The sequence below is a fragment of the Mus musculus genome, chromosome 7 (genome assembly GCF_000001635.26).
Source record: "Mus musculus strain C57BL/6J chromosome 7, GRCm38.p6 C57BL/6J".
Classification (NCBI taxonomy): Eukaryota; Metazoa; Chordata; class Mammalia; order Rodentia; family Muridae; genus Mus; species Mus musculus.
In genome coordinates this window covers 34,352,660-34,376,095 of record NC_000073.6, presented here as the reverse complement: position 1 = coordinate 34,376,095, position 23,436 = coordinate 34,352,660, and the positions used below count along the sequence as shown (strand labels likewise).

General features: G+C 39.6%; 1 protein-coding gene across 8 annotated transcripts in view; it reads left to right on the top strand.

Moving 5' to 3' along the window:
* The window catches only part of Lsm14a (LSM14A mRNA processing body assembly factor), a 45,883-nt gene that overhangs the window by 13,931 nt on the left and 8,516 nt on the right, over nt 1–23,436 (top strand). For 3 of the 8 annotated variants that reach the window (NM_001360654.1, NM_025948.3, XM_011250679.3), the window contains exons 2-8: nt 704–867; nt 4,912–5,041; nt 10,359–10,481; nt 18,154–18,330; nt 18,600–18,662; nt 22,249–22,431; nt 22,535–22,706. In NM_001360654.1, coding sequence (NP_001347583.1) covers nt 704–867; nt 4,912–5,041; nt 10,359–10,481; nt 18,154–18,330; nt 18,600–18,662; nt 22,249–22,431; nt 22,535–22,706 — 1,012 coding nt within the window. The remainder of the gene's footprint in view (nt 1–703; nt 868–4,911; nt 5,042–10,358; nt 10,482–18,153; nt 18,331–18,599; nt 18,663–22,248; nt 22,432–22,534; nt 22,707–23,436) is intronic. The other 5 variants (NM_001360656.1, XM_017312254.2, XM_011250681.3 and 2 more) reach the window with 2 other exon arrangements.

The following is a 23,436-nucleotide window of genomic DNA, read 5'->3' as shown; positions in this document are numbered from 1 at the left end:
TGACATTTTCAGTAGTTTCTAAGATAGTAATCATAAAACTAGTATAAGAGACTTGGGAGTAGCTTTCAAATGCAGATTCTGAATACTATTCTCAGAGAGTAATTTAATGGAGTTCTTCATTTATACCTAGCTTACTTTATTGCATGTAAAACACAGTTTAACTTTGATTAATTCCATCTTCAGTGTTAAATACTGAGAGTTAATTGAGCACAGCTATTTTAGGTAACAGTCATTTTAATCTTGCCCGTGGAAACTCAGCTTCTGGAAGACTTACTGTTCACAAAGGCAAATGTTACCTTCACTGGTTTCTTCTTGCCTTAAAACTTAAACTTTGAGTTTTATATACTAGAAAATTGTTGCCACCCCTCCCCGCAAGAACTATGATGTAAATGATCAGATCTTTATTTTGCTAAATGAAAACACTAAAAATAAATAGCAATGAAAAAAAGGACATTTTCATACCTTACCACAAACAGCCACCAAAAATAGAAGTAAAATGTGAGAACACAACCTCATGACACTAGACTTTTAAGTGAAATACATGCTGATTTGATTGAGCAAAATGTGTTCTATTTTACTCTTTTAAAAATATTTGACCATATGGTAATAAGTACTTTCTTATGAACGGTGTTTGAGAACTGATGGTTGATATTTGTATAGTGAGTAGCAAACATGTGTCTCATGTCTTCTCTTTTCTTACCAGTTCGATCCTTCGGTACAGAAGACAGACCAACAGATCGTCCAATACCGCCTCGAGATGAAGTCTTTGAATATATTATATTCCGCGGGAGTGATATTAAAGACCTCACTGTTTGTGAGCCACCCAAACCACAATGTTCTTTGCCTCAGGACCCGGCTATTGTTCAGGTAACTGAAGCAAATTGCCTTTCAGAGGCACAGTTACACCTCGTTAGGCTTGGCTTTTGCCTTTCCTGAACCTTCATGTAACATACTAATTAGAAGTTACTTGAATACATAAAATGACTTGAGTAATGTTCTTCTATAAGTTTCTTTGGGGATCTTAAGTTGAAACTGATAAGTAACTGGAGAATTTAAATAAATTTTATAATATTTTCTAGTTTCAACACTACTACATTGTTACAATGGCTAGCATTTATTGAAAGTTAACTGTGTAAGACTTGTTTTGTTGTTGTTTTGGGTTTTTGTTTTGGGTTTTTGTTTGTTTTATTTGTGGGGTTTTTTTTTTTTTGGTTTTTTTTTTTTTTTTTTTTGGTTTTTCAAGACAGGGTTTCTCTGTGTAGCCCTGGCTGTCCTGGAACTCACTCTGTAGACCAGGCTAGCCTCAAACTCAGAAATTCTCCTGCCTCTGCCTCTGCCTCCCAAGTGCAGGGATTAAAGGTATGCGCCACCACTGCCTGGCTAGGCTAGTACTGAATTCTTATCGGGACTCCTCTTGGATATCCTGTTTTTGCCCTGTGTCATGGAGATTCTACAGCTTTGGATCTGCAAGACTGGCCTTTTCGCACACTCTAGCAATTCCTAGATGGAGTAGATTTGGGGTGGGCCAACTCAAAGCCCTGGATCTGTGCCTGGGAGGTAGCTATCAGCCCACCAGCTCACCCTCACCCGCACCACCAGGGCAAGCTTTCTAGCTAGCACTGCCCTAGTTAAACCACCCAATGCAGCAGCCAACAAGGGACAGGGACAGCTGTCTTGGCCTCATACTCCCAGGGCCAGCTCAACTACACCTACACCACCTGGGTCAGCTCTACTGTGCTGTCCAGGGAAGGTGCAAGACCTGCTCTGCCCAGTGCTGTAGCCAGTGAGGGGCAAATCTAGCTCTCCTGCTCTCTCACCTGGCTTGAAGTGGTGAGAGGGTGGGTGGACATCTCTCCCTTGCCCAAGCTACCTCATAGCAGACTAGTTAGCCAAAGAGTTCTTAGAATTGAATGTTTGCATCTTTTATTAAAAACAGATGTACCCTCTGGGCAAGCATGCCCATTGGTGCAGTTCCAGCACTTCAGAGGTAGCAATAGGGTGCACAGCAGGAGGCTGAGGTTTTTCTCCCCTTCGTATTGACCTGGGGACCAGACTAGGCTATGCAGATCTTACCTAGAAACTAAAATAAACAAAGGTTGGGGTGGGGACCAGGAGGCAAGGATTGCAGTCTTCACAGGGGTTCTCTTGGATATATCTTATTTGTAATCTTTTTTCCTGTCATAACTCTTTTATTTCAAATGTTGCTTTTTCAACAAGTCATGCATTGGAAAGTTTTAGTTTTCCACAAATTACTTTTAAAATATATATCTTTCCTAAGATTTTTCGTCTGGCTATTAAAGGAAAATATTAGCCCATCTAAGTGAAATGAGGCAAAGAGTGTAGCTCAGTAGAGTGCCTGCCTAGCATAAACAAAGTCCTGGGTCTAGTCTCTAGTACCAGGGTTAGAAAAAGGAAATATGAAATATCTATTAAAATAAAATTTTTAATAAAAATACCTTGATGATAAATTTTTCTGAATATAAAAGAATCTTTTTGGTAAAAAATTGGAACTTTCATCCTTTCAGACTAGATCTTTGTCTTCTAATTTTTATCTTGGTGCAACAGAATCTTAAGTAACCTTAACAAAACATTAGTCTTTCAAGCTGAGAAAGAAGAGACAATGCTGTACTAGGGGTGGCTCCCCATGCCAGCCCCTGCTCTTACCTTATTTAGTGTCTTTTACATACGTCATTATTCAGTTACCTACTTTGAGTAATGAGCTTTGTGGAAACAAAAACATAGGTGAACATAAATTAGAATGGTATTGAGGTACAACTTATAACCATAAATCTTCACTCGTGCAATCATGTATATTGCGTTCCTGGCATGTGCGCTTATTAGCAGAGAACAAAAGGTAAGGTCTGAACTAGCAAGATAGCTAGGTAAGTAAAGGTGCAAGGGGCAGAGCCTGATGTCTGAGTTCATCCCTAGGAAACAAGGTAGAAGAGGACTGACTGACAATTCCATTCCTCCATTTTACACATCAAATGGACTGACTGTCCATTCCTCCATTTTACACATCAAAGCACCTCCCCCCCACAACAATAAATGCTTTTTTTTTTTTAACTAAAGATCTTATCATAAATTAGCTTATATCCCTATAGTCTTCAACAGAATTCATATTTGTATTGTAGAATGTTTTATAAGATCATTAACAATATGTATATTATAAATTGTGTTTATATATATATATATATATATGGCTTTTGGGTTTTGTTTTTTTGTTTTTGTTTTGTTTGTCGAGACAGGGTTTCTCTGTATAGCCCTGGCTGTCCTGGAACTCACTTTGTAGACCAGGCTGACCTCAAACTCAGAAATCCACCTGCCACTGCCTCTCAAGTGCTGGGATTAAAGGTGTGCACCACCACTGCCCAGCTATAAATTTTTTTAAATTTAGTAAGTTGATCACTTTATTTCCGTAAAAGGAGGAAAGTTTTTTATCTTGGCTTATAATTTCAGAACCTTTAGTTCACCTTGTTAGGTCTGTTGTTTGAGGTCTGAGAGTAGGCATGCTGCCATGCAACAGAAATATATGGCTGAGGGTTCTCTCCTCCTATTGGCCAAGAAGCAGAGAAAGCATGTGCGTGAGAGAGGGCATTCATCCTTCATTCTCTTTTGTTCCCTCTGGATTTGAAGCCTATTGACGGCTCCCACATTCAGGACAGTTGTCAGCTCTGGAGAAGGCTTTCACAGAGTATGCTTTACTGATGCTCTAAGTGCATCTCAGAACAATTAAGTTGACTAGGTAAACCATCACATTACAGCTTATTATAAAATGTTCCTTGACTTAATCTAAAGATCTTAAAACATAAACAGTTTTGTGTAGGATGTTTGTTTCTGCATCCTTTTCTATGAATTCAACAGTAGGCCTCCGGTAATTGAAAACAAAAAGGGTCTGGAAAGATGACTCACTGGGTAAAGGAACTTGGAACCAAGTCTGATGACCTGAGTTCAGTCCTCAGAACCCTCATAGTAGGAGAAGAGAACTGCCTCTAGAAAGTTGTCCTCTGACTTATACATGAATGCATAAACAGTACACACCAAATGAATGAATTGGTGTGAAATCATTAAAGGAAATTTATACATGAGAGGTTTTTTTTATGTTGATCAGACTATAACCCATTATTTCTGAATGGTTTCTGCTTGCTTTTTGTTTGTTTTTGTTTTAGAGACCAGATCTTTCTTTTCTTTTTTTAAAGATTTATTTATTTTTATTTATATGAGTACACTGTAGTTGTCTTCAGACACACACCAGAAGAGGACATCAGATCCCATTACAGATGGTTGTGAGCCACCATGTGGTTGTTGGGAATTGAACTGAGAACTTCTGGAAGAGCAGTCAATGCTCTTAACCTCTGAGCCATTTCTCCAGCCCAGATCTTTCTATTATGTATCTCTGGTCATCCTGGAATTCACCATGTAAACCAAGGTGACCCCAAACTTACAGAGGTCTATCTGCTTCTGCCTCCTGAGTGCTGGCACCTGTAAGCCCAGCAAGTAATTTTTCTATAAGCAGTTACTTTATGAACTTAGGCCGCTGTTCATTTATACCCTAAATCTATTCCAAAACTAAACTCAAAAGAGGAATTTATCATAGAAAAAGAATTTGTAAATAGCATTAAATGTGATTGGTATAAGTAGATATATTGGGGTCGAGAGTTAAGAACACTGGCTGCTCTTGCAGAGATCCAAGTTCAAGTCCCAGCACCACATGGCAGCTCCCAAGAAGACAAATATTGAAGTAAGGTTGTTAACTATTATAATATTAGGTATATACTGTAAGTCATTATAATTGCCTTTTTAATCTAACTCTTAAACTCAGCATGTTTTTAAAAAGCTTAAAAAATACCTAATCTTTGTTATACACATGTAGTTTTGAATTTAGAAGAATAACCTGTGGTATTCTTTCAGTCTTCACTAGGTTCGTCGTCATCTTCATTCCAGTCGGTGGGTTCCTATGGACCTTTTGGCAGGATGCCAGCATACAGTCAGTTCAGTCCAAGTACATTAGTTGGGCAGCAGTTTGGTGCTGTTGGTGTTGGTATGTGGTGATATTTTTTCTTTTTCTTTTTTCTCAATTTCTTAACTACAAAGGTATAGATAACTTGTCAAAACTTTTGAAAATGTCATTTTTAAGATTATAAGTACTTATGTTGCAGTGTTATAAACTGGGCATCATGTTTATAATCCTAACACTTGGAAAATGGAAGCAGTAGGAAAAGTTTGAGGTAATCCTCAGAAACAGCAAGCTTGAGGCTTGTCTAAAATATATAATATATGGGATCTTGTCTTGAAAACGGGTGTCATTTAAGGAGCTGGAGAGATGGTTTAGCAGTTAAGAGTACATACTGGGGCTGGAGGGATGGCTCAGCAGTTAAGAGCATCAACTGCTCTTCCAGAGGTCCTGAGTTCAATTCCCAGCAACCTCATGGTAGCTCACAATCCTGGGATCTGTAGTGGGATCTGATGCCCTCTTGTGGTGTGTGTCTGAAGACAGCTACAGTGTACTCATATAAAGAGTACATACTGCTCTTACCCAAGACCCAGGTTTGTTACCCAGCACCGCATGTAGCATAACTATTTATTACTCCGGTTCAGTCGATTCGGTGCTCTCTTCAGACCTAGGGCTCTTGCACACAAGTGCATATCCTCTAAGCCACATACATCGAAACATTTAATGGATGAAGGAGCAAACAAATAAGCATCTAATCCTCCTAACCCACCAAATATGTTAACTCAGAGTAACACATTAGTCCACAGTTTAAAAAAATTAATCTAGCCCCAAACCCACTTTTCATGAAGTGCAGAATCTTATGTATAAATACAGATGACATTTGCAGGCATGATAGTTGTGTGGGAATCTGAAGTATCTTATTAACCACTAGCCTGGCTGCACACCACATGGTAAAATGGGGACTGTCTGCTTAAAGAACAATTTCTACTAAATCACTGTGCTTTCTAGTTACTATAAAGTAGACTAATGTAGTCAACAGTCTTAAATTTGGAGCTATTTATAGTATTACTATTCTTTCATAATACTTCTATTTGCCATTGACTTCACTGGATTACATTATTTAATTTCTTTCTGTAATAAGAGCTTCTAAAAATAGTGGAGATCGCCGGGCGTGGTGGCGCACGCCTTTAATCCCAGCACTTGGGAGGCAGAGGCAGGCGGATTTCTGAGTTAGAGGCCAGCCTGGTCTCAAAGTGAGTTCCAGGACAGCCAGGGCTACACAGAGAAACCCTGTCTCAAACAAACAAACAAAAAGTGGAGATCAGCAGTTCAACACAATAAAGATTTTGGAACTCAGTACAACAAACACAAATGTCCAGGGCTGGAGAGTTAGCCATTAAGGACTATGAGTTAGCTAGTGAATTTCAGATCCCTATTAGTTAAAGACAAGCTAAATTACTATAAAAGCTAGCACAGCAGTTGAGAGGGATAGAGAGGCCAGGGGCAGAGGTGAATGAAGCCCTGGAGCTTGCTTCCAGCTAGTCCAGATGCAGTGGTGATTTCAGTTTAAAAAAGAAGATGAGGAACAACTAAGGAAGATAACCCAGTGTTGACCTCTGGCCTTGACACACACATACTTGCATATACATGTACAAACAAGTGCCTCTTGTGGGGCTGATGCAGGCACCACATTAACTGTGTGGGCTGGTGCATACTTGAGTGCCCAGCACTGAAGTAGAGGCAGAGGGTCTAAAGTTTGATGGATTGATTGATTGATTGATTGATTGATTTTTAAATTTATTTACTTAAATTGTGTGTGTGTGTCTTTCTGCCTGCTTGGGTGCTTTTGTGTATGTACATATGTGCAGGAGCCCATGCCATCATGAGAAGCATCACATGCCCTAGGACTGTGGGTGCTGGAACCACACCCAGGGCCTCTGCATGAGCAATAATGTTCTCCACTGCTGAACCATCTCTCTAACACTGAGGCAGAGGATCTAGACATGAAAGGTTTGTGGATAGCTGCCTTCAAAACTAAATAAATCACAGGGAGGTACCCTTTCTTTGCTATCAGTTTGTTTACCCCAGTTGATAAGTTCAACGGGAATAGTTTAACACAGGTTTGCTGATATGCCATGGTATGCTGAAGTTCAGTACTCTTAACAGGCAGAATGGCAGAATTTTGACCAAATAACATTTTAGTTGGTTAATCAACCAGCTGTTTGATGATTCTCTTAGGTCTCCAGTATTAAATAATATTTTAAAGATTTTTTCTATTTGGAGCGGGAGAGGGTGTTCAGAAAAGGATCAAATCCTATAGAACTGGAGTTACAGGCAGTTGTGAGCCACCTGACTTGAGGGCTGGGAGCTGAACTCAAGTCTTCTACAGGAGTACTGTGTACTCGTAACTGCTAGACCATGTCCAGTCCTTTGTATAGATTAATTTTTTAATTAGCAAGAATAGAAAAAGGCACCGAGACAGTGGAAAAAAACAGTCATACATACTAACAAAGCACATAAGGGTCACAACTGCTGTCAGTCTTCATAGTGATACAGAGGTCAGTTAATTAGAATTCTATAACAATCCTGAATAATGGCTGGACATGGCAGTGCATACCTTTAATCCCAGCACCTGAAAGGGAGAGACAGGCAGGTATCTGTGAGATTGAGTCCAGCCTGGTCTACATAGTAAGTTTCAGTTAGCCCAAATCACTGATCCTATCAGGGGCCACAGACAAGTTACATAGGCCACAAAAAATAAATTTGGAATTTTAAAGGTATTTCAAATGAGTAAATAATTTGAAGTAGTGCAAACTACTTGGCTGGTAATATATTAAAGATGAATTCACAAAGACCACCTACAGAACACATTTGCCGGCATCTGATCTGAACAAAGTATTGAACTATGTAACACAGCACTGCTTACAATAGTAGGGCAGTAAGGAACACCACATACCCGGAGTGAAAGATGCAGAGGACTTCTGTGGTGGTTTCCCTCACTGGGCATGAATCAAACTGCCCACATTCTCCAGAGGACATTTGACAATGAAGGACCCTAAGTCCGTTTTGGCTTTTAAAAGTAGGCCTGTATTGGTATGTGGTGGATAGAGAGTCTAGGGTGTTGGGACAACTTCTAATAACAAAGCGTTATCTGACCCAGTCTGCAGTGAATGCTGAAGTTGAGGTCACCCTGCTCCACAGAGAACCACAGAACTGCTGAGAAACTAAAGCTCTACCACCTGAACAGCTAATCCATTCTTATGGTTTGAGATTCAAAACATTTCAGGTGACACACTCTCCTAAATTGATTCAGATTCAAGATTCAAGTCAGAATCCCATCAGTCTTTTTAAAATAGAAGTTTAAAGTCTATACTACCCAATTTCAAGAATTACAAAGAATATTAAGAGCTGTGAATTAGCCGGGCGGTGGTGGTGCACGCCTTTAATCCCAGCACTTGGGAGGCAGAGGCAGGCGGATTTCTGAGTTCGAGGCCAGCCTGGTCTACAAAGTGAGTTCCAGGACAGCCAGAGAAACCCTGTCTGGGGGGGGGGGGGGGGGAAACCTGTGAATTATTAGCATAAAGATAGACCATTACGGATAATAAGAAATAGAGAATAGAAGATCCACCCAAATGCTGATTTTTTCCATAAAGGAACTGGTACATCTCAATGGAAAGAAAATCACCATTTTAACAGTAGTGCTGTAGGGGCAGAGTATCTCGTCTCCATAGAAAATACAAACCTTAATTGACCCTTCTTAAGCTATGGATAAAAAGTGATTGGGAGGGGGGCTGGAGAGATGGCTCAGTGGTTAAGAGCACCGACTGCTCTTCCAAAGGTCGTGAGTTCAAATACCAGCAACCACATGATGGCTCACAACCATCCGTAATAAGATCTGTTGCCCTCTTCTGGGGTGTCTGAAGACAGCTACAGTGTACTTACATCTAATAAATAAATAAATAAATCTTTTTTTTTAAGTGATTGGGAGGCTCATGCCTATTACCCCAGTACCTGGAAAGCTGAGGCAGGAAGACTTTGAATTTGAGGCTAGTCCGGCTTACATAGCAAATAATAATGACTATTGTTTGAGGAAAGTTACAGACATGAATCAGTAGTAGAATTGAGTCAAGGAGCAGGGGGCATGGTGAGATTACAAGGTACAGTTTGCTGTCATTGAATTGGCATTCCAGCAGACAGTAGCAAGGTGGTCAGAGCACACATCCTCAGAGTAGCTTTGTGTTCACCTTGCCTAGCAACACAAGTAGGATCTTTTAAAATACTACTTTCCTAGGGTTACGGGGGTAATATTTGGTGTCTTCCAGAGCTGACCAGCGCAGACACCTGACTGGAATATGCCTGGGTGGGTGAGATTGCTCCCATGGGTGAGACTGCTACATTCTGATGGTCCATTTTTAGGGGTTTGAGGAGTAGAGTTACCAAATTAGGAGGGTTCTGGGGAGCAGCAAAGTGTCTTAAATGGCATGGCTGAAGTGATTAGAATTAGTTGAAAACCGGAGTTGACTACTCTGGAAATGAGCAGATTACATTGCAAGAGCAAAGTGTAAATGCTTTACAGTTTACACAGGTTCAAATACTCAGAAGTGATGTAAAAGGGGCAGAGAACCAGGGATTTATAAGCAGAGGTAGTAGTTTATAAAGAGGGTCCCAAACACTATAATGGGGTGATTATATTTGTATTTTGTAAGAGCTAATTTAAATACCATCATAGAGTGGTATTTAAATTAGGGGGTTATTCAAATACAGGAACAACCTTGATTGACTATTAAGAGAGTAAAGAGTGCTGTATAAATAAAGGTTCAACTACTTGTGATGTTGCACAAACTTAGGGAAGATTGGTGGAACAAGTATGCCAGAGAACTACATTCTTTTAATCATTTTGTTATTCATGATTCCCACTCTTTTGTCTGCTTTGGCAGAATGCACAGCACAGTTCCTTCAGAGTGGGAAGCATTACAGTCTGTTGTCTACTGACTTAAATGGTGGAAAGCTCTACCTGAAGCATTGTGGGTTCACCTGTTGGTACAATAATTGAAATTAATATGTGTCTAATACATTGTTTCTGCTATCACCATTTGATTGTGTCCTTATTTTTGCACGTTTCTAAGGCAGTGCTACATGCATTCCAAACGCTGTTAGCTTGAAAGTATAGGACTACATAGTCCCATTTTTTTCACCCTACACTGCCATAGATTTTTGTTTAATTTTAGGGTTATTAATGTTAAGATTTATTTATTTATTTTGTATAGTGTTCTGCCTGCGTGTATGCCTGCAGGTCAGAAGAGGGCTCTGATCCATCTCTCTAGCTCAGGATTTTTAAGTTTTATAAAGTGCAGAGTGACCAAGACAATCAGTAAAATGCTGATCTTTTTAAAATCTTTTCAAGCTGGAAACTCTTTGACATCCTTTGGAACAGAAGCATCAAATAGTGGTACCTTATCCCAGAGCAATGCAGTTGGTTCGGCCTTCACACAAGACACAAGATCTGTAAAACCACAGCTAGCCCAAGGTAAGCTGCACTGCCCATTGAATACTTGCCAAACTTCTATAGTAGTTTTTGCCTTGCTCTGAAGATTTATAAACAACATATATCATTGGTGTTTGCCTCTTTAAATTTTTTTTTACAGATTTATTTATTTATTTATTATATGTAAGTGCACTGTAGCTGTCTTCAGACACTCCAGAAGAGGACATCAGGTCTCATTATAGATGGTTGTGAGCCACCATATGGTTGCTGGGATTTGAATTTAGGACCATGGGAAGAACAGTCAGTGCTCTTAACCGCTGAGCCATCTCTCCAGCCTCCACCTCTTTAAATTTTGGGGACAGGGGTTTCACTGGTTATCTTAGGCTAGCTCAGTATGTTCTCAGAGCATTCCTGCTTCAGCCTTCTGAGTGGTGGGATTCCAGGTGTGTGCCAACATACTTGACTGGTTCAGGATTTTATTTTCCCTAGTTACTATATTACAATAAATGTTTTGTTGAATGGCTTCTACTATTTTTTTTTAATTTTTATGCATTGAAATTGAAATAATATGCATTGTTTAGCATTTGTTTGCAAAGTTGATCAGATTAGTCCCAGATTTGCCACTGAAGACTGAACTGTAGTAGGTTAATTTGATAACCCATCCAAAGACGTAAACTGTTGATACGCGTGTTTTTTTGAATCTTACCTGACACCCCACAGGATATAAATGCATCTGTCTCTGTGATTACCACAGAAGAACCATCTTGTAGTGCTTCTGAGAATGCAGGTCCACTTGAGATCTGGACTGGTGGACGCGGAGCCTAGACATTTTAACAGTTTAATAAGCTTAAAGGATCTTATTTTCATTTTGAAAAAGTCTCTCTTTCTACCAGTCTCCTAGTCTTTAATCATTCAGCCTCGTTTATGCTGCGTCCACTGCACCGTCAGGGCAGCAGGGCCGGTGTTTTATGTGCAGTGTTGCAGTGTAGATCACTTCATAAAGGTGGGGCAATCGAAGGGCAAAGCTGACGGTTATCTAAATCAGGCCAGTGCTAAGAAGGGTAGTCTTGTATGTTTTGTTGTTGTGCCTTAAAGTCATTGTAGCCAGCGTTGTCCATGCAGCTGACTTATTGATTGTGAGAAATGGCTCCAGTTCAGAGGACTTAATTAGTTTTGCCAAGGATCTGAGTTTGGTTCTCAGCACCCAGATGGGACAGCTCAGAACTGCCCATGATTTCAGCTGCAGTGGGATCTAAACTGATAATCTCTGGTTTCCATGGGCACTGAAACATGCCCTCACACACAAACATAATTAAAAGTAAAAATTTAAATATATGCATGTGTAATTGTTTTAAACACTTTAAAGATTTTCTATAAATTACTAGGAAATAGAAGCATAAGGAATGAAACAAAACCAAAGTCTTGCTTACATTTTGTTACTTTTTTTTTTAAAGACTTTTCTAGGCTAATATAAATGTATATTTGCTCTTTACTTAAAAAAAAAAAAAAAAAAGCCTGGGGGCTGGAGAGATGCCTCAGTGGTTAAGATCACTGACTGCTCTTTCAGAGGTCCTGAGTTCAATTCCCAGCAACCATCAATAAAATAAGAGCCGATGTCCTCTTCTGGTGTATCAGAAGATAGCAACAGTGTACTCACATACATATAATAAATAAATCTTTTTTTAAAAAATAAGCCTTAATTTTCTGAATTATGAAATGGGACTTTTCCTTATAATTACCAGATTTTCTGTAAAAAATGCAAATTTTGCTGAGTGTGGTAGCTTATGCCTTTAATCTTAGCAGCCTGTAGATAGAAGCAGGCAGATCTCTGTGAGTTCCAGAACAGCGAGGACTACATATTGAAACCCTATGTCTTAGTTGGGGTTTTATTGTTATGAAGAGACACCATGACCATAGCAACTCTTATAAAGGGAAACATTTGGGCTTGCTTACAGTTTCAGAAGTTTAGTCCATTATCACCATGGCAGGACACATGGCATTATGCAGGCAGTCATGGTACTGGAGAAAAAACTGAGAATTCTGCATCTTAATCTTCAGGCAGCAAGAGGCTGTATGCCATAGTGGGCACAGTTTAAGCATATAAGACCTAAAAGCCTGCCTCCACGGTGACATACTTCCTTCAACAAGGCCACACCTCCTAATAGTTCTACTCCCTCTGGCCAAGAATTTAAACACATAAGTCTGGGGGGTGGAGGGGGGCAAAACTATTCAAACCACCATACCTTGTCTTAAAACACAAAAAGAATACAATTTCTTTCAATCTATACAATGCTCTTGGCATTAGTGTCTTCCATAGAACGTGCTTAGTAAATGGTAGTTTTCTTTCTCTCTCTCTCTTTTTTTTTTTTTTTGGTGGTTGTGTGTGTGTGTGTGTGTGTGTGGTTTCTTTGAGACAGGGTTTCTCTCTCCTGGAACTCACTCTGTAGACCAGGCTGGCCTCAAACTCAGAAACCTGCCTGCCACTGCCTCCCAAGTGCTGGGATTAAAGATGTGTGCCACCACTGCCCAGCTGGTAGCTTTCTTAATTAATAGCTAACATCAGACTTAAAGTTTAACAAGAATTTTTTTTTTTCTTTTGGTTTTTCAAGACGGGGTTTCTCTGTATAGCCCTGCCTGTCCTGGAACTCACTTTGTAGACCAGGCTGGCCTCGAACTCAGAAATCCGCCTGCCTCTGCCTCCCAAGTGCTGGGATTAAAGGGGTGTGCTACCACACCTGGCTTTAACAGAAATTTATACTAATATAACTATAGATACCTATCCACTGCTACTCACTTAAAAACATCTCTTCTTGCAGAAGACCTAGTAGGTTCAGTTCCCTATTGTGCCTCACAACCATCTATAACTTCATTTTCAGGGGAATCTTATGGCCTCTGAGGGCTTTGCACATGTAGTGCACTTCCATATACACAGGCAAACACTCCTAACACATAAATTAATAAAAATAAAAAATTTAAATTAATAGTTGTCTTAATACAGTCTACATGCTATAATGGAGATAAGAGAAACAGCTTTCAGTAATGAGAAATCAAAATTATGTATGAAATATATTAAGAAACCTTCTGTGAGGAAAGTTTGTTGTAATGAGAGAAGTATATTCTGTTTATGGATAAGAATCAGTATTGAGAAGTCTTCTCATGATGTTTAAATTTAAATGGAAATAGTAGAATTTAATAAGCCAGAAAATTGATTATATTTATAATAAACATGGAAATAAAAGGCATTTTTTTTAATGGAGCAGGAAAATTAAACTTGGATTGCTGGTAAGATGACTCAGTGGGTAAAGACTTGCCACCAAACCTGATGTTCTGACATAGATCGCAGAAACACACACACACACACACACACACACACACACACACGAGAGGGGTGGGAGTTGGGGGAGGGAAAGTTTTAGAAATTTGAGACGTAGCTTGGGGGGAAGCAGTTAAGAATATTTGCTATATTTTTCAGAGGACCCAGGTTTAATTCCCAACACCAATATGGAGAATCACAATACTGCCTAACTCCAATCTCAGGGGGTCCAATTCCCTCTTCTGTTCTCTGTGGACACTGAGTGTACATGGTACATACATGCAAGCAGGCAAAACACTATATACATGAAAATGACAAACGATAAAAAATTAAATAAACCTGGACATATGTCAGAACATACTTGAAAAATAAAAATAACAAGATTACCTACTTGGTGTAATTAAACTGTAAGAATTAATTTAGAGATGACTAAAAAAGTACAGTGCTGGCCAGGCAGTGGTGGCGTACACCTGTAATCCCAGCACTTGGGAGGCAGAGACAGGTGGATTTCTGAGTTCAAGACCAGCCTGGTCTACAGCGTGAGTTCCAGGACTGCACAGAGAAACCCTGTCTCAAAAAACCAAAAAAAAAAAAGCAAAACAAGGGGGCTGCGGTTAAGAGCACTGACTGCTCTTCCGAAGGTTCTGCGTTCAAATCCCAGCAACCACATGGTGGCTTACAACCATCCGTAATGACATCTGACTCTCTCCTGGTGTGTCTGAAGACAGCTACAATGTACTTACATATAAAATAAATAAATAAATAATAAATCTTTAAAACAAACAAACAAAAAAAAGTGCAGTGCTGGAAACCGCTCTGCTGTAAATATAAAGTGTAAATGGCTGGTGGTATAGTCTAGCCATAGAGCACTCCCTAGCTGTATGATGATCTGGGTTTGAGCCTCAGGACAGCTGAAATGTGGGGAAGGGGTGGGATTAAGTAGATGATTGGTATTTCTAGGTTAGTCAGGGCAGTGGTGATACATGCCTTTAGTCTCAGTGCTTGGAAGGCAGAAGCAGGTGGGACTTTGAGTTCAAGGCTAGCCTGGTCTACATAGCCTAGGACAGCCAAGGCTACAAGGAGAAACTCAAACAAAACAAAACAAAACAAAAAAGATTTCTAGATTAAATTGTAGTGGAGAAAGGTTGGTTATTTCCATAAGTGACGGTGTGTTATAGTTTAATAAAAGTAAGGCTGAGTTCCTTCATTCATACTGAAGCCTTGAAAACAGAAGTGTTTTTATTAAATTTTGATTGGATATTTACATAAATCTGTGACACAGAAAGCCTAAGAATTATTTAAATTTCACCAACTAAAATATTTGAATGTCAGAGGCTGGACAGCTCTTGCAAAGTACCTATATCAGGTAGCTCAGCCCCACAGGAAATTTCTCCAGGGGCATCTGACACCTTCTGGCTTTCTCAAGCATTGTGCACGACACAAACACATTATGGGATAAAAATAAAATACAGGTTTTTTTCCAAAAAATAATGAAGCTGGAAGTGGTGGTACACACCTTTAATCCCAGCACTTTGGATGATGCAGAAGCTATGGAGCTGTTAGTTCCTGACTAGTGAGGGCTACACAGTGAGACACTGTCTCAAAAAAAAAAAAAGTTTCTGATTTTCACACCAAACACATTAGATTTCCTTTTAACTCTATGATAAGAATGTGATCCTCACTCAAGGAGTTGGGGTTTTTTTTTTTTTTGTTTTTTTTGCATTTTCTGAAGATATTTCTGGATTTATTTATTTGTAGCAAAATTAACACTGTGATTAGTAAGTTGTTAGGAAAAAGAAAAAGAATATGCAGCCAATGAGTCAGTAACTCGTTCTGTATGCTCTTGTGTTTACTGCTGTACTACTTCAGAATCACAGGCTTTCTTCTCAGAAAAGCAATGATAAAAGATAAATCTGAAAGGTCATTTGGTAGACTATTATAAAATGAGCTGCAGCAGTAGGCTTTTCTCAATCTTAACCCTCCAAGCTGCTTGTGATTTCACCTATAATCCCAGCGTACGGAAAGCTGAGGCAGGAATATTGTGGGTTCAAAGCTAGCTGTATCTACTTAACAAGAACTTGGTCTAAAGGGGGAAAAAGAAAAGAAACTTGACTCTTTGAAAACTGTGCACAATGGCATATGCCTGTGACTTCTTGCTGCATAGGCAACTACATTGGGAGCTGAGGCAGAAAGATCATTTGGGTGCAGATACTCAGTGCCAGCCTGAGCAGCTTAGCCACTCCCTATCTCAAACATCACTTACCACTCCCTTCATAAGTATTATAAGCTGTTTCTTATGAGCTAAAATATTATAGCCATAAAGAATGAAAACTTAACAGTGGTTCTATTAATAGTACTGTATATTTACAGTGTCTCTGGTAACTAAGCTTTTCACTAAAGTAACTTGCCATTAATGTCTGGAAATATGTAAACATCGTTATTGCACACTTGGAGGACCTGGGGAATTGTCCCTGGGATTCCGAGTACTCTATGACCAGAGGTGGGTCAGCATTCACCCTTTTCCCCAGGTGACCTAGCATGCACTGTAGCATTCCTGGGGATTTTCTTTTTTAAAATGAACGTAATTTTTAAGCAAAAATCCCCCATTTTAGTACAATATCATGAAATCTAAGATCTTTAGAAATGTAGAGCAAATGCTACAGGAACAAAAAACATGAGTAGAGTATTTAATGTCATTCTGACCTCATAGAAGGAAAAATGGAATTTGATAAGTCAAACTTACGATAAACAGAGACATGACAAGAGACCGTTAAGATAACTTAGGAATGAGATGAGACCACCCTGCAATTCTCAGAAAGCTTTTTTTTTTCCCTTTTTTTCTGGCTTTTTAAAAATTCTGTAGATGGTCCATCCTTTTGTCTCAGCTCCAAACTTTGTCTCTGTAACTCCTTCCATGGATGATTGTTTCCAATTCTAAGAAGGGGCAAAGTGTCCACACTTTGGTCTTGTTCTTCTTCAGTTTCATGTGTTTTGCAAATTGTATCTTATATCTCAGGTATACTAAGTTTCTGGGCTAATATCCACTTATCAGTGAGTACATATCATTTGAGTTCTTTTGTGATTGTGTTACCTCACTCAGGATGATGCCCTCCAGGTCCATCTATTTGCCTAGGAATTTCATAAATTCATTTTTTTAATAGCTGAGTAGTACTCCATTGTGTAAATAATTAGCCTCCAAACGATGACACCATTGCATACACTAGCAAGCATTGGCTGAAAGGACCCTGATATAACTGTCTCTTGTGAGACTAGGCTGGGGCCTAGCAAACACATAAGTGGATGCTCACAGTCAGCTATTGGATGGAGCACAGGGCCCCCAATGGAGGAGCTAGAGAAAGTACCCAAGGAGCTAAAGAGATCTGCAACCCTGTAGGTGTAACATTATGAACTAAGCAGTACCCTGGAGCTTTTGACTCTTGCTGCATATGTATCAAAAGATGACCTAGTCAGCCATCACTGGAAAGAGAGGCCCATTGGACATGCAAACTTTATATGCCCCAGTACAGGGGAACACCAGTGCCAAAAAGTGGGGATGGGTGGGTAGGGGAGTGGGGGGGAGGGTATGGGGGACTTTTGGGATAGCATTCTAAATGTAATTGAGGAAAATATGTAATAATAAAAAATATTTTAAAAAAAAATTCTGACGTTTAATTACCTAAACTTGTAAGGCTTGTAAAAACCCATCATCTAAAAAAAACAAAACAAAACAAAACAATAACAAACCATCATCTATTGGGCTGGAGAAATGGCTCAGTGGTTAAGAGCACTGACTGCTCTTCAGAGGTCCTGAGTTCAATTCCCAGCAACCACATGGTGGCTCACAACCATCCATAATTGGGTCTGATGCCACCTTCTGGTGTGTGTGAAGATAGTGAGTGTACTCACATATAAAATAAATAAATCTTTAAAAAATGATAATAATTCTTATTTCTTTAAAAAAATCTACCTGCCTTGCTTTATTGTTGTTTACATTCTTGTAGCAGACCTTTCTGCTTAGTCATTGACATGGACATGCGTAACTGGAATCCTAGCACCTAGGTGTTGGAGACAGGCCTATGTGAGATTCTGTCTCCAAAAAGGAGAGGAAAAGAAAGCCTCCATTTGACATGCCTGCTCTGTGATCTGTGCTGATATTCAAGTCATGCAGGAGTGTTACTTTGGGGGGGGGGGGTGATGGTGTTGTTGGGGGTTTTGTTTCATTAGCTTAATAACCAGCCCATTGAAGATAACCAGGTTTAAACACTGGTTTAATAAAATGAATTCAGTTTTATGCTAAGGATTTAAATTGGCAGAATAAAATTCTATACTTACTTTTATAAGGTCTAAATGGTTTTGAAATCCCAGGTTAGGGTAGTTTATTATCTTTTGGTTACATTTTAGGTCGATCAAGCCCTCAGTTAGACCCTTTGAGAAAAAGTCCAACCATGGAACAAGCAGTACAGACCGCCTCGGCCCACTTACCTGCTCCAGCACCTGTTGGGAGAAGGAGCCCTGTACCAGCCAGGCCTTTGCCACCTACCAGCCAGAAAGCAATAGACAACCAAGAGCACAGGCGAGGTAGAACTGAGCTGTTTCCTGTTCCTGCACTGTGATCGTTCTCATCTCCTCATGACACCAGGAGTGTTACTTTATATGAATGGTGCTAGCAGGTTGAAGCTGAACTTTATTTTAATAGTGTTCAGTCTTTCAAATTTGATTCTAAGTGGTGTGTGTATGTGTGTGTGTGTGTTATGGATATTGCAGGTGTTCTCATCTCCCCCATTCTAATGTTATAAATGTTTTTGGTTATATATTATTGATTTGTTACTTTGTATATCTTTTTATAGCTGAAGTACACAAAGTCCCAAGGCCAGAAAATGAGCAACTCAGAAATGACAAGAGGCAAGTAGGTAAGTTACCTGGATCTAATTGGTTTGGGTTTGTTTGATTTGAGGGGGTTGGTTGGTTGGTTGGTTGTGACAGGTCCTCACTGTGTAGCTCTGGCTGCCTTGGAACTTTGCCTTCCAAGTGCTGGGATTTAAAAATATGCGTTACCATAGCCAGCAGCTACCTGGATCTGAATGCCATATGCCATGGATCTCAATAAGAGGAACTATTTCAAAAATGCATATTTGCTACAAAAAGAAAAAAGGTAGGAGTTGTGAACCTCAAAGGACTGACCCCAAGGGGAATGGATTTGTTGTAAGTCTGTTCTTATAGCAAACTGTTGCTGGCCTCTACATAAATACATGCCTGAAGATGCTTGTCAGAAATTAGTAACATCTGAGTAAGATCCATAGTTTGGTTAATTAAACTCTGACAGTGTGTGCTCTCTAGGTTTGCTGGTGTGCAGCAGTCAAATGTTACTGTTGGGAACAAAGCTGGAATGAACTGTAGCACCACAATGTGCTTTTCTTTTCATTCTTATATCTGTAGTTAAGTTAATTTTTCTGAAGTACTATTTTTCTGGAATGGATTGTACTTGACAATACACAGTTGTCTTTGAGTTTGGCGTAGATGTACATCTTCTTGTGTATGTGTGCATGCGGGTACCCTCTTCTGGTGTGTCTGAAGACAGCGACAGTGTACTCACATAGGTGAAATAAATAAGTCTTTTTTTTTTTTTTTTTAAAGATTTATTTATTTATTATATGTAAGTACATTGTAGCTGTCTTCAAACACTCCAGAAGAGGGAGTCAGATCTCGTTACGGATGGTTGTGAGCCACCATGTGGTTGCTGGGATTTGAACTCTGGACCTTCGGAAGAACAGTCGGGTGCTCTAACCCTCTGAGCCATCTCACCAGCCCCAAATAAGTCTTTTTAAAAAAAAAAAAAAAAGAGGGCATCAGATCCCATTACAGATGGTTGTGAGCCACCATGTGGTTGCTGGGAATTGAACTCAGGACCTTTGGAAGCGCAGTCAGTGCTCTTAGCTGCTGAGCCATCTCTCTAGCCCCTGTAAATGAATTTAAGTGTATAAGCGTTCTTTTTTTACTTGTACTTGTTTGAGTGCTGAAAAGAGCCTTTTCCTTCCTTCACTGCCTGTGTCCCTGTTGCTTTCCTTGTAGTTTCAGGTGTGTGTGTGTTGTGGAGTACTTGGTATGGTTTAAACAGGGAAGCCTCTTCCCACAGTCATTGCTACACTTTATCATGTGGACGTTATCTAAGGGGCTGTACAGATGCCTCCGCGTCAGAGCTCTTGCTTCTCTTACAGAGGAGCAGGGTTTGCTTCCTAGCACCACACCTGGTGGTCTCATAACTCCAGCTACATCTAGGGAATCCAGCACCCTCTTCTGACTCTGCAGGCACATACACATCATACACATAAATAAAAACAATCGATCGTTTAATAACATGTGAAATGATAAGTAAATTTATCTTAACAGTATCCTCCAAAACTCATCACCAGTATCAGAGATAAAACTTAATGGTAGAATGCTTGCCTAATATCAGGGAGCCTTAGGTCTCCATTATCACAGAAACAAAAGATAAACTAAAAGCTTCACTACCCTCCTCCACCACTAAGGGTCACTAACAGAACAGTGAATTTTCTTGCAGTTTCTCCTTGGATTTTACACACATAGGTGTTCTTTTTGTAGAACTTTAAGGTGAATCTGCTTGTTTCCTGGCATGTAACTGAGTTACTTTTAGTAATAATATTGAGTGTGTTAAACACCTGCTAACCGGCCGGGCAGTGGTGGTGCATGCCTTTAATCCCAGCACTTGGGAGGCAGAAGCAGGCGGATTTCTGAGTTCGAGACCAGCCTGGTTTACAAAGTGAGTTCCAGGACAGCCAGGGCTACACAGAGAAACCCTGTCTCGAAAAGACAAAAAACAAACAAAAATACCTGCTTACCTAGATATGTCTGGACGTGCTGCTAGGTGGGTTTATCCTCAAACTCAGGCAGTTTGCCATCCTCACCAAACAATGAGCACAAGCCTGTTACTCTGTAGTCACTTCTGTTTTTTTTGTCTGTATATTACAAAATTCATATAACTATTCAATTTGTACTTCATGAAATTAATCCTGCTTTGTTTTCTGCATGTTTTTAAGTTAAAGTCACACCAAGAACTACTCCAGATTCTGGGTTATTTTACTCTTAGACACACATGTGTTGGATATGTGGGGTCACAAGTTTTCACTATGAATTTTTCTACTTTATGCTGTTTATTATATCTCAGATGATTGGCTGGAATCCTGTGGTGGTGTTATAGAAAGAGAACACATAGATTCAGGAACCTGAATACATGGAACCAGGTAGAGGGAAAAACTGAAAGCAGGAAGTTCTTAGAGCCAGTAAGGACTGGTGCTTCTCTGTTGTTTTATCTGAATTGTAAGAAACACCTCCCTACCTTGCTGTCTGTGCTGATTAGTGTTCACTTACATTTTTATTGTACATCTTGTTTCCTGTTACCCATTCCACAAAGAACCTGGCACTTGGGTTTGAGGGAATAGGGCAGAAAGAAGAACAGAGCTTTCTAGAGCCTGGGTAAATATAGTGGAGAAGGCCTCAAATCTGTTGATTATACATCTATTTGTTGTGCTCTTCATAAAAACAACTATAAAAGTTATATTAAAGTTACATAAAATCTATGCTGTTTTTCATGTGCATACTAACTTTTAGCAACTTAATTCTTTTTGTTCTCTGTGTGTGTGTGTGTGTGTATGTGTGTGTGTGTGTGTGTGTGTGTGTGTGTTTATTTATGCGTATGGGCATATGTGTGCTATATTGCACCTGTAGAGGTTAGAAGATTTGCAGGAGTGCTTTGTTTTGTTTTTAATTTGTGTATATGTGCCAATGTGCACACTATCAATATGGAGGTCAGTGGACAGCTGTGGAAGTCAGTTCTCTTTCCACCATATGGGTCCGAGAGATTATACTGGGATTATCAGGCTTGACCGTAGCAACTTTATCCGCTAAGCAATCTTCTTGGGGATTGTTGTTTTAAGATTTTTTTTTCTTTAAAAAAAATGCATGTTTTGCCTGCATATTTGTATGCGTAGAGCAAGTGCCTGGTTTTAGCAGAGTCAGAAGAAGGCATCATTCACTCCCTAGAACTGGAGTTTTGAATGTGAGCCACCATGTGAGTGCTGAGAATTAAACCCAGGTTCTCTGCAAGAACAGCCGATGTCCTTAATCACAAACCCTCTCTCTAACCCACCCCCATTTCTTTTTTTCTTTTTTCTTTTTTCTTTTTTTTTTTTACAGGATTTCTCTGTGTAGCTCTGGCTGTCCTGGAACTCACTTTGTAGACCAGGCTGGCCTCGAACTCAGAAATCCGCCTGCCTCTGCCTCTCGAGTGCTGGGATTAGAGGCGTGCGCCACCACCGCTCGGCTCCATCCCCATTTCTTATTTGTATAAAAATACATCTATACTGTACAAATAGAGTTTAAACATTTATGTTATAGATCATTTCATACAAAGACCACAGTGTTATTCTAAACGAGCTAATACATACTGAATGTTATTATAAATATTCTTTATTAATATAGTTCCTGGAGTTCCTTCTGCTCCAAGAAGAGGACGTGGGGGTCATCGAGGTGGCAGGGGAAGATTTGGTATCCGTCGAGATGGTCCAATGAAATTTGAGAAAGACTTTGACTTTGAAAGTGCAAATGCACAATTTAACAAGGAGGAAATTGACAGAGAGTTTCATAATAAACTTAAACTGAAAGGTAAATTTTATTTTTCTACTCAAAAATGATTAACTTGATCTTTGAGTTAAAGATGGTTTACAACTTAGATGTGTAAAGTCTTAACTTGCATGTTTTTCCTTAGAAGATAAACTTGAGAAACAAGAGAAACCTGTAAACGGTGAAGACAAAGGAGACTCAGGAGTCGACACTCAGAACAGTGAAGGGAATGCTGATGAGGAAGATCCCCTTGGGCCCAACTGCTACTATGACAAGACCAAGTCCTTCTTTGACAACATCTCTTGTGATGATAATAGGTACTGGGTTCTGTAAGATTTATTCAGTTATATTTTATGTATATTGTTTTAGTGTTTTGTCTGCATGTTTGTTCATGTACCCGTGCATATAGTGCCCACAGGGCCAGAAAAGGTCATCCAGACCCCTTGGAATTGAAGGCGGAGATGGTTGTGAGCAGCCATGTGGGAGCTTGAGATTTAACCTAGATCCTCTGGAAGAGCCAGGGCTCTTAACTATTGAGCCATCTCTCCAGGCCTCACAGTTGTTGTTGTTGTTGTGTGTGTGTATGTGTTTGTTTTTGTTTCCTAAAAAAATTTACTATTTAAAAGTTTTTGATTCTTTCTGTGTCTGTTTGTGTGCATGCATTCTATGGAGTAGGTGTGAAAGTCAGAGGACAACCTAGAGAAATCTGTTTTCTCCTCCTACCATGTAGTTTTTCCAGGGATGAAACCCAGAAATTTGCTTGAGTCTTCATCCACAGAGCCATTTTACCAGCCCAAAAGTTGTAAATTTAAAAAAAGTGAAAGCTAGGGATGTAGTTAATGGAGGACTACTTGCCTAGCATATGCAAGGCCCTGGGTTTTATCCTAGTGACACAAAAAAGAAAAAGAATCATAGGCTTTAACCTGTAATCCCAGCACTTGAGTAAGATGGAGTCAGGAGGACAGGGGTTTAGGTTATACCTAGGGCTAGCCTAGGTTATGAGAGATCCTGTCCTGAAAAAAAAAAACAACAACAAAAAACACACTA